This window comes from Schistocerca nitens, chromosome 5, assembly GCF_023898315.1.
Source record: "Schistocerca nitens isolate TAMUIC-IGC-003100 chromosome 5, iqSchNite1.1, whole genome shotgun sequence".
NCBI lineage: Eukaryota > Metazoa > Arthropoda > Insecta > Orthoptera > Acrididae > Schistocerca > Schistocerca nitens.
Window position 1 is genome coordinate 692,779,273 of NC_064618.1, and position 16,731 is coordinate 692,796,003.

The 16,731-nt window shown below is 37.9% G+C and overlaps 1 protein-coding gene across 3 annotated transcripts in view; it reads left to right on the forward strand.

The window, feature by feature from the left end:
- LOC126259161 (uncharacterized) overlaps window positions 1-16,731 on the forward strand; it is a 659,794-nt gene that overhangs the window by 569,988 nt on the left and 73,075 nt on the right. For all 3 annotated transcript variants that reach the window (XM_049955714.1, XM_049955715.1, XM_049955716.1), the window contains 2 exons: window positions 4,472-4,622; window positions 7,388-7,549. In XM_049955714.1, coding sequence (XP_049811671.1) covers window positions 4,472-4,622; window positions 7,388-7,549 — 313 coding nt within the window. The remainder of the gene's footprint in view (window positions 1-4,471; window positions 4,623-7,387; window positions 7,550-16,731) is intronic.

Here is a 16,731-nt window from a genome sequence, read left to right on the forward strand (position 1 = left end):
CATTCCATTGGAACTACTGACAGCCTTGGGAGAGCCAGTCCTGACAAAACTCTACCATCTGGTGAGCAAGATGTATGAAACAGGTGAAATACCCTCAGACTTCAAGAAGAATATAATAATTCCAATCCCAAAGAAAGCAGGTGTTGACAGATGTGAAAATTACCGGACAATCAGTTTAATAAGCCACAGCTGCAAAATACTAACACGAATTCTTTACAGACGAATGGAAAAACTAGTAGAAGCCGGCCTCGGGGAAGATCAGTTTGGATTCCATAGAAATACTGGAACACGTGAGGCAATACTGACCTTACGACTTATCTTAGAAGAAAGATTAAGGAAAGGCAAAGATACGTTTTTGGCATTTGTAGACTTAGAGAAAGCTTTTGACAATGTTGACTGGAATACTCTCTTTCAAATTCTAAAGGTAGCAGGGGTAAAATACAGGGAGCGAAAGGCTATTTACAATTTGTACAGAAACCAGATGGCAGTTATAAGAGTCGAGGGACGTGAAAGGGAAGCAGCGGTTGGGAAGGGAGTAAGACAGGGTTGTAGCCTCTCCCCGATGTTATTCAATCTGTATATTGAGCAAGCAGTAAAGGAAACAAAAGTAAAATTCGTAGTAGGTATTAAAATCCATGGAGAAGAAATAAAAACTTTGAGGTTCGCCGATGACATTGTAATTCTGTCAGAGACAGCAAAGGACTTGGAAGAGCAGTTGAACGGAATGGATGGTGTCTTGAAAGGAGGATATAAGATGAACATCAACAAAAGCAAAATGAGGATAATGGAATGTAGTCGAATTAAGTTGGGTGATGTTGAGGGTATTAGATTAGGAAATGAGACACTTAAAGTAGTAAAAGAGTTTTGCTATTTGGGGAGCAAAATAACCGATGATGGTCGAAGTAGAGAGGATATAAAATGTAGACTGGCAATGGCAAGGAAAGCGTTTCTGAAGAAGAGAAATTTGTTAACAAGTGTCAGGAAGTCATTTCTGAAAGTATTTGTATGGAGTGTAGCCATGTATGGAAGTGAAACATGGACGGTAAATAGTTTGGACAAGAAGAGAATAGAAGCTTTCGAAATGTGGTGCTACAGAAGAAATCTGAAGATTAGATGGGTAGATCACATAACTAATGGGGAGGTACTGAATAGGATTGGGGAGAAGAGGAGTTTGTGGCACAACTTGACCAGAAGAAGGGATCGGTTGGTAGGACATGTTCTGAGGCATCAAGGGATAACCAATTTAGTATTGGAGGGCATCGTGGAGGGTAAAAATTGTAGGGGGAGACCAAGAGATGAATACACTAAGCAGATTCAGAAGGATGTAGGTTGCAGTAGGTACTGGGAGATGAAGAAGCTTGCACAGGATAGAGTAGCATGGAGAGCTGCATCAAACCAGTCTCAGGACTGAAGACCACAACTACAACAACAACAACAACAACCAATCCCCCCCTCTCGTCCCTTATCCCGTCACGATGTTCTCATACCACATTCTCTCCATCCTTTCTGCAACACTTTTGAACATCTTTAAATATTCGTTTGTGTGTATTTTTGTGCATTGGTGCACATTTTTGTGTGTCTGAACATATTTTTATGAGTCTTTTTCTGTTAACCCCACAATCACATAACACCTTGATCTGCCCATTTCCCAGGTCAGTTCCCATTCCCAATTCCATCCCTGTCACAGTGCACCGGTGTTCCACCTTTCAGCAGCAGTTCAAAATGTATCCCTTTACCTGGCCAAAACCCAGTCCCATGTCCTGTTCCTCAAATGCAGCGTAAACTGTGGAATCCTCCCCAGTAGCCTAATCATAAAAATTCATTTATCTGGATCCTACACCTTTTTTCACATTGATGACTTTTACCTTTTCAGATTCCATCAGACCCTGTCCATCACAAACGTAGTACTATAAAAACACATCTCCATGGCACATACATTCTAGAACCACTTCTGCTCTCTCTGCAAGATACTGCTATTGTGTGGTCCTTACTACATCTATCACATTGAAACTGAATCACTTACACTCCAGCACCTGGAAGAGTACTCGAGACACCACCTTCTTAAGTTAACCAGTCTGCTGACATCCTACTGCCATCTTGGGGGGCCCCTATTCTAACCAAAGTGTTACTCCTCATCAAAGCCTTATAGCAGACAGACCCTGCCTAGCTGACCTTTTCAACTTACATCCCCCAACACTCGCTGGCAGTGTTCACTAAATCCAGAACAAAATGATCCCAGAACACTGTTGTTCACCTTTTCACTAATATCCTCAGTCCCACAGAAGTTTCAGTCCTTCCAAAGGCCTTACCTTCACCGTACACCCATATTTAATGATGCTGGACTTGTCAAAAACGCACTCTGCTTGTGCTGATCCCTGCAATGGAAACATTTCTTTGCCACCAATCCCTCCAATCAGAGCTAGCCTAATCCCAACATTGAACCCTGCCTTTTCCAGTTCATACCACCACTCCACCGTGACCTCTGCCCCCTTCTTCCACATAACCACAACTTGGTCACCTTACAGTTATTTTTCACTTCCAACTTGGAACAGCCCTGACCTAATCATTCTACCTGTCCAATCTCTGCTTAAAGTCTTCCCAGAACCCCTTCCCTAAATCCATTTTCCTTCTCACTCCTATCACACCTCACACACACTCACCTTTTCCATGCTCCCCAAAATATACAAACCCAACAATCCTGGAGGCCCCATCGTAGCTGCAACTGCTTATTGTGCTACCACTGAAAGAATTTCAGAACCCGTTGACCAGTACCTCCAGTTTACTGCCCCATGTCAGCTATGCCAACCACTTCCTTTGCTGACTTACCACCCTCCCCAACCATTTACCTCCAGGATCCCCACTTGTCACTGTTGATGCCACTTCTATATGCACCAGCATCCATCATTCTCATGGTCTTACCACTATAAAGCACTACCTCATCCAATGTCCTTCAGACAGGTGAGTTTAGAACTCACACCACATTGTTCATACATCTTATTAAAATTATGCTAACACACAAATAGTTCTCCTCTGAAAGGAAGGTATACAAACAAATCCCCAGCACAGCCATGAGCACCTACATGGCACCTTTCTATGCCAACCTGTTCTGAGCCATCTGGAGGAAAACTTCCTAGCCTTCAAAAACCTCAAACCCCTGATCTGATTGAGGTTCACTGATAATACCTTCATGATTTGGACTCAGAGCCAGGACACCCTGTCCTCATTCTTTCACTACCTCAACATGTTCTCTCCCATCCACATCAGTTGGTCTTTCTCATGACAGTGTTCCACATTCTTGGGCATTGACATTCTCCTTTCTGAGGCCTGCATCCACACACATGTCCACATTAAAGCCAGAAACCACTATCAGTACCTGCATTTTGACAGTTGCCATCCCTTCCATTCCAAAGCATTCCTCCCATACAGCCTACCCACCTGGGGATGGTGTACGTACAGTGATGTCTGCTCTCTTGCCCTCTATGCTGAATGTCTCACAAATGTCTTCACAGACAGGCACTATCCTCCAAACCTAGTCCGCAAACAAATTTCCCGAGCCATATCCCCACACACTCCCAATCCTCCCACCAGCCCCAAGAACCAGCTACAATGGAGCACCCCCTGGTCACACATCACCACCCTGGACGGTAAAAACTGAACCACATCCTACAAGCATGCCCTGAAATGAGGGTCAACCTAACCAAGATGCTTCTTTGCCCTCCTAAACATGTGCTCTGTCACCGACCCAGGCTCCACAACATCCTAGTTCATCCCTATGCCACTCCCCATCCCGACCCCTTGACACAGAGATCATATCAGTCTGGAAGACCCAGGTGCAAAAGCTGCCCAATCCATTCACCCAGGCCGGCCGCGGTGGCCGTGCGGTTCTAGGCGCTCCAGTCCGGAGCCGCGCTGCTGCTACGGTCGCAGGTTCGAATCCTGCCTCGGGCATGGGTGTGTGTGATGTCCTTAGGTTAGTTAGGTTTAAGTAGTTCTAAGTTCTAGGGGACTGATGACCACAGCAGTTGTCCCCCATAGTGCTCAGAGCCATTTGAACCATTTTCCATTCACCCAGCAGTTCCTATCCCTGTCCTATAACAGGCTTACCCTGTCTCATCAGAAGTATGAGAGACTGTATGTTTAGTCGTATTATGTATGTAATACAATGCAATATTCAGTGATGGTGTAGTGAAGTATTTTATTGCTGTGTGTTTTTCAAATAAATGTTTGTCACAGTAATATTGACATAAGGAACATGTATTTGGGAAATGAAGAAACGAAAAGAACTGATGAAGAAAATTATCATTTTCATTTGGTAGAGACTGTGAAATAATTGCATTCTCTCTCTCTCTCTCTCTCTCTCTCTCTCTCTGTCTCGTGCGTGCGTGCGTGCGTGTGTGTGTGTGTGTGTGTGTGTGTGTGTGTGTACGTAACTACTTAATTATTAATTAATGAATTATTTCATATGTCATAGGCTCTTGCCCGGAGGCGTGGATCTGCTCCTGTAGCATTACTATTGGGACGTGCAGAAGATCCACAGTCTGCAGGATTAGCACTCAGGGGAGGAGGAGAGAGATTCCTCCGACGGGGCTCTGTGCCCGTTGATGTCAACATCAACAGACAAAGTAGGAGATGCTCACATTTTAGTAAATTCTTTACAAAGAATGTGCACTCTGAGAGAGTTGAGTTTCGTGTGTGAAGTGGCTCTGTGCTCCCTGCCACCTTTTGTTGTTTAAGGAGGGTAAGAAAAGGACATAATTTCTTGATAGTATGTGGAAATTTTGATCTTTTAAGTTCCTATCGATTCTATATTGTATTAAGTGATGTTCACAACTTTATATCTTTTTAAAGCATATTTAATCCCCATATTTCATAAAATATATGTACTACAATATAGAATATCTGAATTCAGTCTTATGAAATCTTATACCAAATAAACAGATTAAAAGAAATTACGTGTTTTATGACTCTACCAGTGTTTAGAAGTGTGTATTTCATTTTGCCATGGTTAGGTCTCCTCATCTCTTTAATTAAGCAGTCACTAAGAAAGATGTTACTGTCTTGGTAGCCATTTAATGTACTTGATGCAACAAGTCATGCAGAATAAAATTATTGTAATTTCCAGTTACTAAATAAATAAGGTAGTTGAAACAGGCTGGTGACACACACAAACAAAGTTATTCACCAGTTGTAATGTCTTACATTCCTGTGGTAAATCTATTTTACATGGCATATATTTGTGGAAGAACAGGGTGTTAAATATCTTTAGACAAACAAATATTATTTACTTGCTTATGGCTCCAAAATTTTTCATTCTCTGTGTACCATTAAGTATCTGTTCAGGTACACTTTATAGACAATTCATATGATAGTACATTGTAAACTGTAAAAAGGTCAATAGTATATTAAGGTGGCAGGGGGCATTTTTATTATGCTACAGCTCTTAAATGTGAAATTATCAGAAAATTTATATATATGTATGTATCATCTAGAACCAAGAATGTGTTATGTTGTCTAGTAAGAAATATGTTCTGTAAATTAATTTTTAATTAATGGTTCCATCAGGAAGGTAGATATAGGAAGCAAACATAACCGTATAAGTAACAGCAACCAATATCACTAGATTTCCTCCCCTTCTTATGTACGGACCATGGCTGCACAGTGAAACACTTCAGCTGGGACCAAAAATATAGTTTGTCATATGAAGAAGAAACAGTTGCTTCACAGCTGAATGTTAGAAATATTATGAACTCTTTTGGTTTTGAATGTATTTGGGAGTTATGTGACTGATGGGGAAAAATGTATGCAGTATTTAGTCATTTATTTCAGAAGTCTGTTTTATATTTTACAATCATGAAAGAGGCAAAGGAATATTAAAAGAAAGAGCTCAGTTTCTTCTGTTGTAAATCATAAGGAGGCAGTTTGGAACCAACAGAAATAGCTTCTGATGTTTTGCTATAAAAGTTAAGTCTAAAAAGCAACCTAGGAAAGAAAAAAATATAGAGAGAAGTTTGCATAGTAGATGCATGATCCTGGTGGAAAGAATAATAATAAGGAAAACATTGACCATATTAACTTAGATTGAAATGGACGGAGTTTTATCACAAAACCTTTCCGCAGTTGTTTTCCGAAGATGGATATTAATTTCAGAATAGCAACAGTAAATACGTAAAATTCTTCTGGATTAAGATTTCTATTAGTATCTGGGAACAAGGCTGCTGTCTATGTAAACATATATGTTCTGTGCTATTTTTACTAACTTGGTTTGTTTAAGAGTGAGTAGCTCTCATGATTTGATCAGACAATATCTTTAAATAACAGTTTTCATCTGCTTTCTTTTCTTAATATATTTAACTGCTGTTCAATAGCATTTTTGTAGTTTGGACTACTTTGTTCTTACATGTGTGTGTGTGTGTGTGTGTGTGTGTGTGTGTGTGTGTGTGTGTGTGTGTGTGTGTGTGTCCGTGTCCGTGCGTGCCGTGTGTCAGTGCTTGCGTCCACACACACATGTTTTGCTCAAGGTCATACCAGTATGAAAGTAGTTCGTTAGATTTCACTTATAATGAAAAAGTTTATCTTACAATATGTAATGTTTACATATCACTATTTAAAAGTTTAAGTATTTCATCCAAATAATCAGATGTCGACAGCATTCAGTTGTAAGGTTATTTGTAAGAGCTTGTAGTAGCTGAAAATGGATGGCCTTAAATGTACAAATCATGGTTAAGTTATTGTCCTTAGTGAAATTCAAAATGTTTTGCTTACCGCATTTTATGAGAATAAAAGTGGAATAATAATGTGCATAAAATGAATTCCATTTTTCTCAGTTTTTTTTAATAAATCACTAGTAAAATTAATAAACAACTCAGTGAATTATGTTATATCAGCAGTGTGCAACTGTATGTAAAGCTATTGTATTAATATAAATTAGAAGACATGTAACATACATGAAAAGGTTCATTAAAATAAACATATTTGAAAATTTGTAATTGCAACAGATCATTATTTGTATGACTCAAACATCACAGAATTTTTACAGAGGGAAAGACTATTGTGGGGCACAAATCACAAACTTTAAAATGTTAATTTTTTAAAGCATGTTTATCTGTGTGAATTCTGCAAGAGTTTTTAGTAGCAAATTTCATTTCTTACTTAAGGGTACTGCTCATAAGTAGCATATATAGTGCAAATTGAGTATTGTTAATATAATGTATGTTGCCAGGAATTCACTGTAAATACTGTGCAGTACTGCTCCAGAACAGCCTTCACCTTGTATATTATTTTTAAGTTTGCATCCAGTTTATGCATTTTATTTTCCATTTGTAATATGCTCATTGTATGGCATTTAGTTAGGGAGGGTCACTAATACCCTTGCTTTTTGCTAACACAGGTGTTTTGAGACCACTGGGCTTTAAAGAGAACTGTGCGCCCCCCCACTGCATGCCGAGGCGATCTTCGCTTCCGTATGACTTAGTTCGTCACACCAACACAACCACCACCACCACTACCATCACCACCACCACCTTGCCTGCCCCCTTAACCATACCCACAGGTAAAGTAACTGGCATCGCTGTTGCTGCAGCTGCTGCTGTTCACTGTGTGCTTGATTTTAGAAGAAATGATCTTATTTGCAGTGGGTCACTGTTACTGTTCATTTATGGCTTGCCAAATCCATATTCTGGTTTCTGCATGTGCTTGAAATTGTTTTCTGCTTGCAGAAAGTGTGTAAGAAATTACATTGTTATTTGACTGTATAGCATGCTGTGGTTTGTTCCTGCAAAGTGCTCGTACTTGAAGCTTATAAGATAAACACAATATACAGTGAATGAGGAATGATAAATATGTTTTTACTGGTGCCTTTACGCTTGTACTGAAAGCTGATTTGGAAACAGACCCCAATTTTATGTTACATGTTTGAGGATACTTCTTGATATTTGAGCATGTCTTGGGTCTCATATGGTAGATTTAATGTTATTGGAGCTACCTTACTACACAAATATGTTTTTACTGGTGCCTTTACGCTTGTACTGAAAGCTGATTTGGAAACAGACCCCAATTTTATGTTACGTGTTTGAGGATACTTCTTGATATTTGAGCATGTCTTGGGTCTCATATTAGTGTTCATTAAAAAATGACGATCATTCCACTTGGGACCTGTGGAATGGTACATTAGCTTATTTGTTTTAGTTGTAAATATTTGTCATGTATTGTTGTTTTTCTGACATGTTCCACATCCTGGAGGACCTCCTCACTACGGATCAATTGGAATGAAAGTAAATCTAATCTAATCTAATCTAAACAATGAAATTCAAGGGTATATTGTAGGGAGGACAAAATAAAAAAAATAAGTGTAACCAGAAGCAGGTACATGAATGGAGACAATGTTAAAACTAGATGTAACAAGTGTGCATATGTATCTCTATTAATTTCAGTTGTGCCATTCCATTCATATAATTTTGTCTGCTTTGTATTGGGCAGATAGAATTCAATATGTAAATAAAAAAAATGTGGGCTGCTGCATCATAAACTAATAATTGTCATGCATGAAATTTAGTCTGCTACAAAAATTGAATACTGTAGATTAGCCTTCTTCCTATCTCATCTAAATCTTTCTATCTTAAATTTATTAATGTGTAACAATATGCATTGAGATGGAATTAGGGAAAAATGAAATGAGCAATGTGGTAGCAAAAAAAAAAGTATATGGGTTCTTAAGGAACTGATGACTTACATGTTGAATATGCAATCTGAATAAATGACATTAAAACTGTGAAGAGTTGGGGCTTGATGAATGTGATTATGGATTTTAAATGCATTGTGTTAGGGACCTTATATAGAACAATCTGCAACATTTATGTTGTTAATTGGTAGAACATTTATTCAGGTAAATAATTAAGAGAGTGTCAGTTTACTCCAAGAAGAAACACACAATTTAATAAGAGAGACATTTTATAGATGCTGTTCAGGTTACAAATACTAAAAAATAATGGCATTTTGACAGTGTTGCTGATTATTTTTTGCTTATCTTATAGTGATGCACATCAAAGGGCAAGTATTCTCCATCCTGTCTTTGGAGACGGAGAAGATAAGACCTTTACTCACAAAGATTCCTTATTCTTATATTTGTCCACCTCCTCCTCTCTCAACAGTACCTGTTCTGTCCATAACATATTGTTTCATCATATGCATATTTACAAATACTCCTTCAGCAAAATTTGAACAGTGAGTTGAGTAAGTCACACCCATACTGTGTGAAGGAAGCACTAAGTGGTGGGTAGGTATTTACAAGTTCAACATCGTAGCTCAGGTTTCACGCTTATTGCTTATTTTCTTCCTCATGGAAGACAAACGTGTAGGACCCTCTCACCCCCCACCCCTCCCCATACTATATATATATATATATATATATATATATATATATATATATATATATATATATATATATATATATATATAAAGAAAGTGATGAGACTTACCAAACAAAAGCGCTGGCAGGTCGATAGACACACAAACAAACACAAATATACACACAAAATTCTAGCTTTCGCAACAAACGGTTGCTTCGTCAGGAAAGAGGGAAGGAGAGGGAAAGATGAAAGGAAGTGGGTTTTAAGGGAGGGGGTAAGGAGTCATTCCAATCCCGGAAGCAGAAAGACTTACCTTAGGGGGAAAAAAGGACGGGTATACAATCGCACACACACACATATCCATCCGCATATACACAGACACAAGCAGACATTTGTAAAACAAATATGTCTGCTTGTGTCTGTATATGTGTGGATGGATATGTGTGTGTGTGCGAGTGTATACCCGTCCTTTTTTCCCCCTAAGGTAAGTCTTTCCGCTCCCGGGATTGGAATGAATCCTTACCCTCTCCCTTAAAACCCACATCCTTTCGTCTTTCCCTCTCCTTCCCCTCTTTCCTGATGAGGCAACAGTTTGTTGCGAAAGCTTGAATTTTGTGTGTATGTTTGTGTTTGTTTGTGTGTCTGTCGACCTGCCAGCACTTTCATTTGGTAAGTCACATCATCTTTGTATATATATATATATATATATATATATATATATATATATATATATATATATATATTCAAAATGTCTGCTTGTGTCTGTGTATGTGCGGATGGATATGTGTGTGTGTGTGCAAGTGTATACCTGTCCTTTTTCCCCCCTAAGGTAAGTCTTTCCGCTCCCGGGATTGGAATGACTCCTCACCCTCTCCCTTAAAACCCACATCCTTTCGTCTTTCCCTCTCCTTCCCTCTTTCCTGATGAGGCAACAGTTTGTTGCGAAAGCTTGGATTTCGTGTGTATGTTTGTGTTTGTTTGTGTGTTTATCGATCTGCCAGCACTTTCGTTCGGTAAGTCACATCATCTGTGTTTTTAGATATATTTTTCCCACGTGGAATGTTTCCATGGAGGGGGGGGGGGGTATATTTTCGAGTACTGTGGTTCAATAGAGCTTAGAAATTAATGGAGTGGATACTACAACTATTGATATCAGACAACTGCAAACTTTATAATACTCTGCCAGCGAGTTGTATGGAACATTCCAACAATAAATCAGAAATTATGGTTACTGGTACCTCATCTTTTACCTGTTTTTATATACAAATGTGCATACTGTTTGTAGGGTGATATTCAGTGCCAGTAATCTTCTTTAGCTCCATTTCTTCCTGTGATGAGTGAGACAGTCTGACACAGTACTGATCGTGTATGTAGGATATGTAGTAGGAGTGGGTCATAATAGCTTTGTCTATATGGTCTCTGCCACAACTGTGCACATCCTTCCTGTGAAATGGGAATCCTTCGCATATTTTCTTTACTACTCAATTGAGTGTATTCAATCAGCTTCATACTGGTTTGCTTTGTTACTGTAAACTATTTTACAGACAAGATCGAATCTTCATCTCTGTAGCTGGAATCTATTGTGCCCTATTCATTACATCAAACAAATGTTTTTGTGTGCTGTTGTGTAGTTATTAGCAGTTTTCATGTGATATTTTCTTATACAGAATGTCTTTTTTACAATTGACTTCTGAGAATTGTCTGTTTTGTGTAAATATCGATTATATAACCCATGCTCAATAGTGATCAGAATAGTTTGGTGTAGTATATGTTGATTGCTTCAAAGTGATAATTTATGAAAATGTATTGCAGTCATGTACCAGTCAAAAATGTTTAATTATAGTTTATATTCCATATAAAAGTAAAACTTCCATATTATTAGTTAGCAATGAAAAAATCATGATTAATTTTTCGGAAGTGATTACACAAATATTCTTGCAATATCTTCACTCCGATAATTTCATGCTTGCAGCAAGTGAAGCATCATGACAAGAGTAAAGTTTCTAAAGCCACAAGATTTAAACATGGAAGTTTTTACTCTCCAGGGAAGTCATTACATTAAAGCTAGTATTCTGTTGTAAAATTTGCTTTCATATTGTGGAAGTGTTCACCTGCAGTCTATCTTCCTAATGTTCCGGACATCCAGAGTTGCAAACTCACGATAAATAGTAGTGAAAGAATGTGTTAATTCTTTGAAATTGGTATAAAACATTGAGGTAATTCTATTGGATCCCAGTGGTTTTACTTTTTAATGAATCTGGCAGATGGTTCTTTGTGGAATGCACATTGAGTCACCATCAGACTTCCTTCTATTGAAGTGCTTAGCTGTTGCAAATAATGGCAAGTAAAAATTACCTCTCTACCTCTCCCTCTATATAGAGTGTGAAAGGTATACTAATAAATCTACATCCTTCTTATTGTACCAGAAAAGCTATCTGTAACAGACCTACAATAATACATTAGAGCTGCATGTAATAATCTTGAATAATTTGTCACTATTTAGTGATAACCTTCCTCAGCAGTACTACTATGACACAAAGATCTGAGCTAACTGTAAGGAAAACAGCAAAGAAGATTATCAGAATAAAGATGCGAAATTAAGGAAATGACTACAAATTGTTTGATCCCAAAATTTGGAATATTCATACAGTGCTTACTTTGTTCTGTAAGTTTGTATGTAATTCAATTTCTGTTGAGTTACTGCTCTGAATAGTTACTCCTTATCTGCATTGCTTATTCATACTCCCTATAACTTTAAATCCCTTTCACTTCCTTTTGGTACTGGAACCAGAATGACATATTTTATTTAGAAGCAGTATTTCATCTAATTTCAGAATAATTTATGCCTTCACAAATTTTTTGTATCCATCACAGTTACAGTTTGTGAGTAATAACAGTTATCAGTACCTTTTCTATAGTTTCCATACTCATGTACATCCTTCACAAGTATATGTATTTAAGTTGGTTGTTATGAGAGACATTTTCAGACTAAGTTGCAACTAGAAGATGTACAGAACATGTCCGTATAAATCTTCTTTCTTTTTACTACTTCCATGTTTTTTATGCTGCAAGTGTTTACTCCAACCACTGTATTGAAAAAGTACTACCACATCTTAACAAATGATTATTAAATATTTCTAGCTTCATAGTTCTTAAAAATGGCTACATGATAAAGAGAATACTTTGTTTTACCTCATATTTGCCCTGCTGTATTCCTCTCTAACATCTTTTGTAAATGTAGATGATTCTCCTGTCCATTAAATTGATGTTATATCAGTACTCAACAACAAATGTAGGAAGCACTGCAGTGTAGGAAGTCACATGGAAAAGAACGGTCACCTGTCGCATTTAAGTGTCCTGTTGTTCTTCATAGAGGCAAAACACACACACACACACACACACACACACACACACACACACACACACACACACACAGAGAGAGAGAGAGAGAGAGAGAGAGAGAGAGAGAGAGAGAGAGAGAGAGAGAGAGAACAGCACTGAGTCTTAGCTGATATCTGCAGTCAGTGGGTCTTTCTAAAATTGCATTCTTTAGTCTCCCAGTGTTGATTTAAAAATAAATAAATAAGAAATATTTGGGTAATACCTACTATTCTCTACTTCACTGCCGCCACTGTAAAAATTCTTTAGAACACCCTTATTGTATGTTAATTAGCAGATAAGAAATATTTGGGTAATACCTATTATTCTCTACTTCACTGCCGCCACTGTAAAAAATTCTTTAGAACACCCTTATTGTATGTTAATTAGCAGTAGTCATGTTTCTTCACAAAAAGCCTTCATAATCATGCATGTTTATTATTACTTTAAAAATGTTTGTAGCATGCTCGGAAAAGGAATGAATTGACACAGATAAACATGACAACAGCTTTAAATATTGTATGTAATGAAGTTAGTCAAGTATGGGGCTGAAGTTGCTCGTCAGCAACACAAATATTTGCATATTTCATATTTACAATTTTGTAACCACAATATCCTAAGAGGTGAAGGCAGTCCATCACTATTTTTCTTAAGAAAGTTATAGTGAAATATTGTGCAGTCTATCACAGCCAGAATGAGGATTTTTAGTTCAAATTAGACACAAAGACAAGAGGATACTCACAAAGAGGGACAGGGTTGGGAATAGGGAGGAGAAGATGGAGGAGAATATGAGTGAAAAATAGAAGTGAATGATAGATGCTGTGAAGCATTTGGTTCCTAGTTAGTGAACACACCTTATAATTAAAAAAAAGTACCAATTTCCTAGATTTCAGAATAAATAGTAACTTTGGATCAAAGAGACAAAAAGAATATTGATGACATATTTATAAATGCATTGTCAATTTGTACGGCTATATCATGGCTGAATATTTAATTTCTATGCAAATATTGAAATCACAAGTTGAAATGTATGTGTGGAAGTAAAATATCAGATACAAGCCATATTGTGGCATAAATCAAACATGAATCTTGGAGTCTTCTAACCAACTACTCTGTATCCCCAAAAATGATGTGTGGGTGAATTAGATGTACTTATTTCATGAACAAATATTTTGCAGAAAATTATCATTGTGAATTGTGAATAATTTATTTTTGTGTGAAAAAGAGTCAAAGTTTTTATCCATTCTTGTTAGTAATTGTGTTAGTAATTATAGTTTCATCACATACTGAGTTGCTCCAGATTTTTTTTTTTTTTTTTCGTTTTACAGATGATTAAAATGTATGACTCTAAACAAAAACTGAGAATAATTGTGTTATATGATGGTGCATGTCATTAATCTGTATTCATGTTGGCTGTGAAGTAACACTGGTAACACTGTATTGTGAATAAAACAAATTGTCTTTTCTTACTCAGTGTTATCACTTCCATGACTAAATGTGACAATTTAGAGCTGAATCTTGCTATGGTATCATTATAACAATTTGCATGAGAAACTCTGGCTGTCAAGAACAGAGATTAAATAGTGTGTGTGTGTGTGTGGGGGGGGGGGGGAGGGGGAGGGGGAGGGTGTTAGTATCACTTATCGAATAGAAGAGGCACTAATCAGCAGCCCTGAATGAAGAAAAGGACATTCTCTCTCTATACTGGCACTGCAGCAGTATTGGGTGTGAGTGCCATCTTTGATGCGGTGAGTTCAAGAGATAATGGAAGATCCATAGTGAGGAGATCACAGGAGTGTGTTAGGAAAGATTGTGTTGCTATGGAATGTAGAAGGTATAAACATGCGGTTCTAAAGCAAGAAGGCAGGGGACAAAACAGGGCACCCTTACAAGTAAGACTGAGAAATGATGAAGGGGGAGGTGGAGGACCTGGAGATTTTATATGTACATGGGAAGCAAGGAAAATGTGAGTGACAGTGGAGCACAAAAAAATATGTGGATAGGAGACTAAAGGGAAATAGAGGTAGTGATTTGTCGCAATACAGATGAAACTCAGATCTACAAAAACAGAAAATGAAGCTGCTTGTGAGATTGTTTGACAGGGCTCAGTATCAAGGGTGGGCACAAACTTTTATTCGGATCTCTCTATTGATCACCAGACTCACCCCCAATGAAACAGAAAACTTAAAAGAAAACCACAGTTTTGCTACTGTGTAAATTCCTCAATCAAAAAGTCATCATTGGGAGAGACTTAAATCATTCAACAGCAAATAAGGATAATCACAGATATGTAAGTCTTCGCTGCAAAACACTGCTAAATGCTTTCTCTGAAAATTACCTAGAGCAAATAGTTTGAAAGCTGATTTGTGATGGAATCCTAGATTCTAATGGCAACCAAAAGATCTTATCTCTTTGATGATGTCCATATTAAAACTGGCATCAGTGACAATGAGGGTGAAGTAGCAACAATGCATACTCAAGTATGAGAGCTGTTTAAAAATGTCTGACTTTTATTTATAAAAACAGTCTTTATTAAGACACTAGTCACCTTCAGAGTAGTCCCCTTCAGCTTCTATACACTTTTCGCAACACTGTTGGAAGCACCACTGGAAAGCCTCTTTTTCACATGGTGCACAGCTGCACTGTTGAATTCTGCATAATGTCTTCCCTGTTCTGTAATCGGGTCCCTTTCATAGTCTTTTTCAGTTTAGGCAAGCAGGCACTAGTTCAGAGGAATAGGGAGGCTGACAAGCCACAGCTCTTTGTGTCTGGACAAAGAACTCTTTAATTAACTCAGAACAATGAGCGTGTGCATTATTGTGGTGAAGGTTCCAACTGCTCTCTGCAGACAAGTCTGGATGTTTGCATCCTAAGGCTTTATGAAGGTAACGAGAACCTCTTTGTACTGCTCCTTATTGATACTTGCGCTTTCTGTTGTGTACTTGTGATGAATCACACCATTGGAATTGATAAAGACTGTCAGCATGACTTTTACATTGCCACAGACCTGCTTCACATTTTTTGACTCTTGGGTATGATAAAAGTTTCCATTATGATGACTGGAACTTTGTTTTTAAGTTGTACCCATAAACCCAGGAGTCATCATCAGTGATCATAGAAAGTTGGGATTATTGTTAACAGTATACAGCATATCCTGTGTGATCTCTAAATTAAGTTGCTGCTGCTCACTTGTTAGCAACTCAGCACAGATTTTGCTGGGATCCTCCTGAGACCCAAATATTCTGTTGATGTGGAATGAATGAATTCTGTACTAATTTCAGCTTCATCTGAAAATTCTCCAATTGTGATTCATCTATCCTGTATCACCAGTGTTCTTACTTGATCAATGACAATGTTATATGTGAATGTTTAGGCCTACCTAAATGTGCTTCATTCTTCACTGATGAGCAGTCATCTTTGAGGTAGTTGTACTATCCCTTTATCTGTGTGGTAGCCACTACTTCATTCCCAAACATTTGTCAAATCTTGATCATTGTTTCAATTTGAGAATGGCCAAGCTTACAAGAAAATTTGATGCAATTAGATTGGTCCACTTTTTCTGTCGTTTTTGCACACAAAACAATCTGACGGCTGCCACTTATATTCGTTCATTTGTCAGTGGCTAGCCAGTGACTGATTGTTTCCACAGTCATGAAAAAATCAGGCATGTGCACTACAAATGTCCACAAACACTGATAGTGCATGCACCCTGATACCATTGTTGGTTTCAACAATTAAAAAAAAAAAGGGTTGGATACTTTATGAACAGACCTCATGCAAAGGACAGCCAAAACAAGCATGATGCTTTACATGTTCAATAAGCTAGATAAAGAGGCAGTTGTGTCATACATGAAAGAGGCACTTTAAGTATTTACCTCTTGGCAGGAGCATGGGGGAAAACTTGGCTCAGGTTTAGAAGAAAAGTTAACCATACACTTGATAGGTATGTGCCTAATAAAACAGTGCACTCTGTGAGGGACCCTCCATGGTGTATGTACATTCTAAAAAA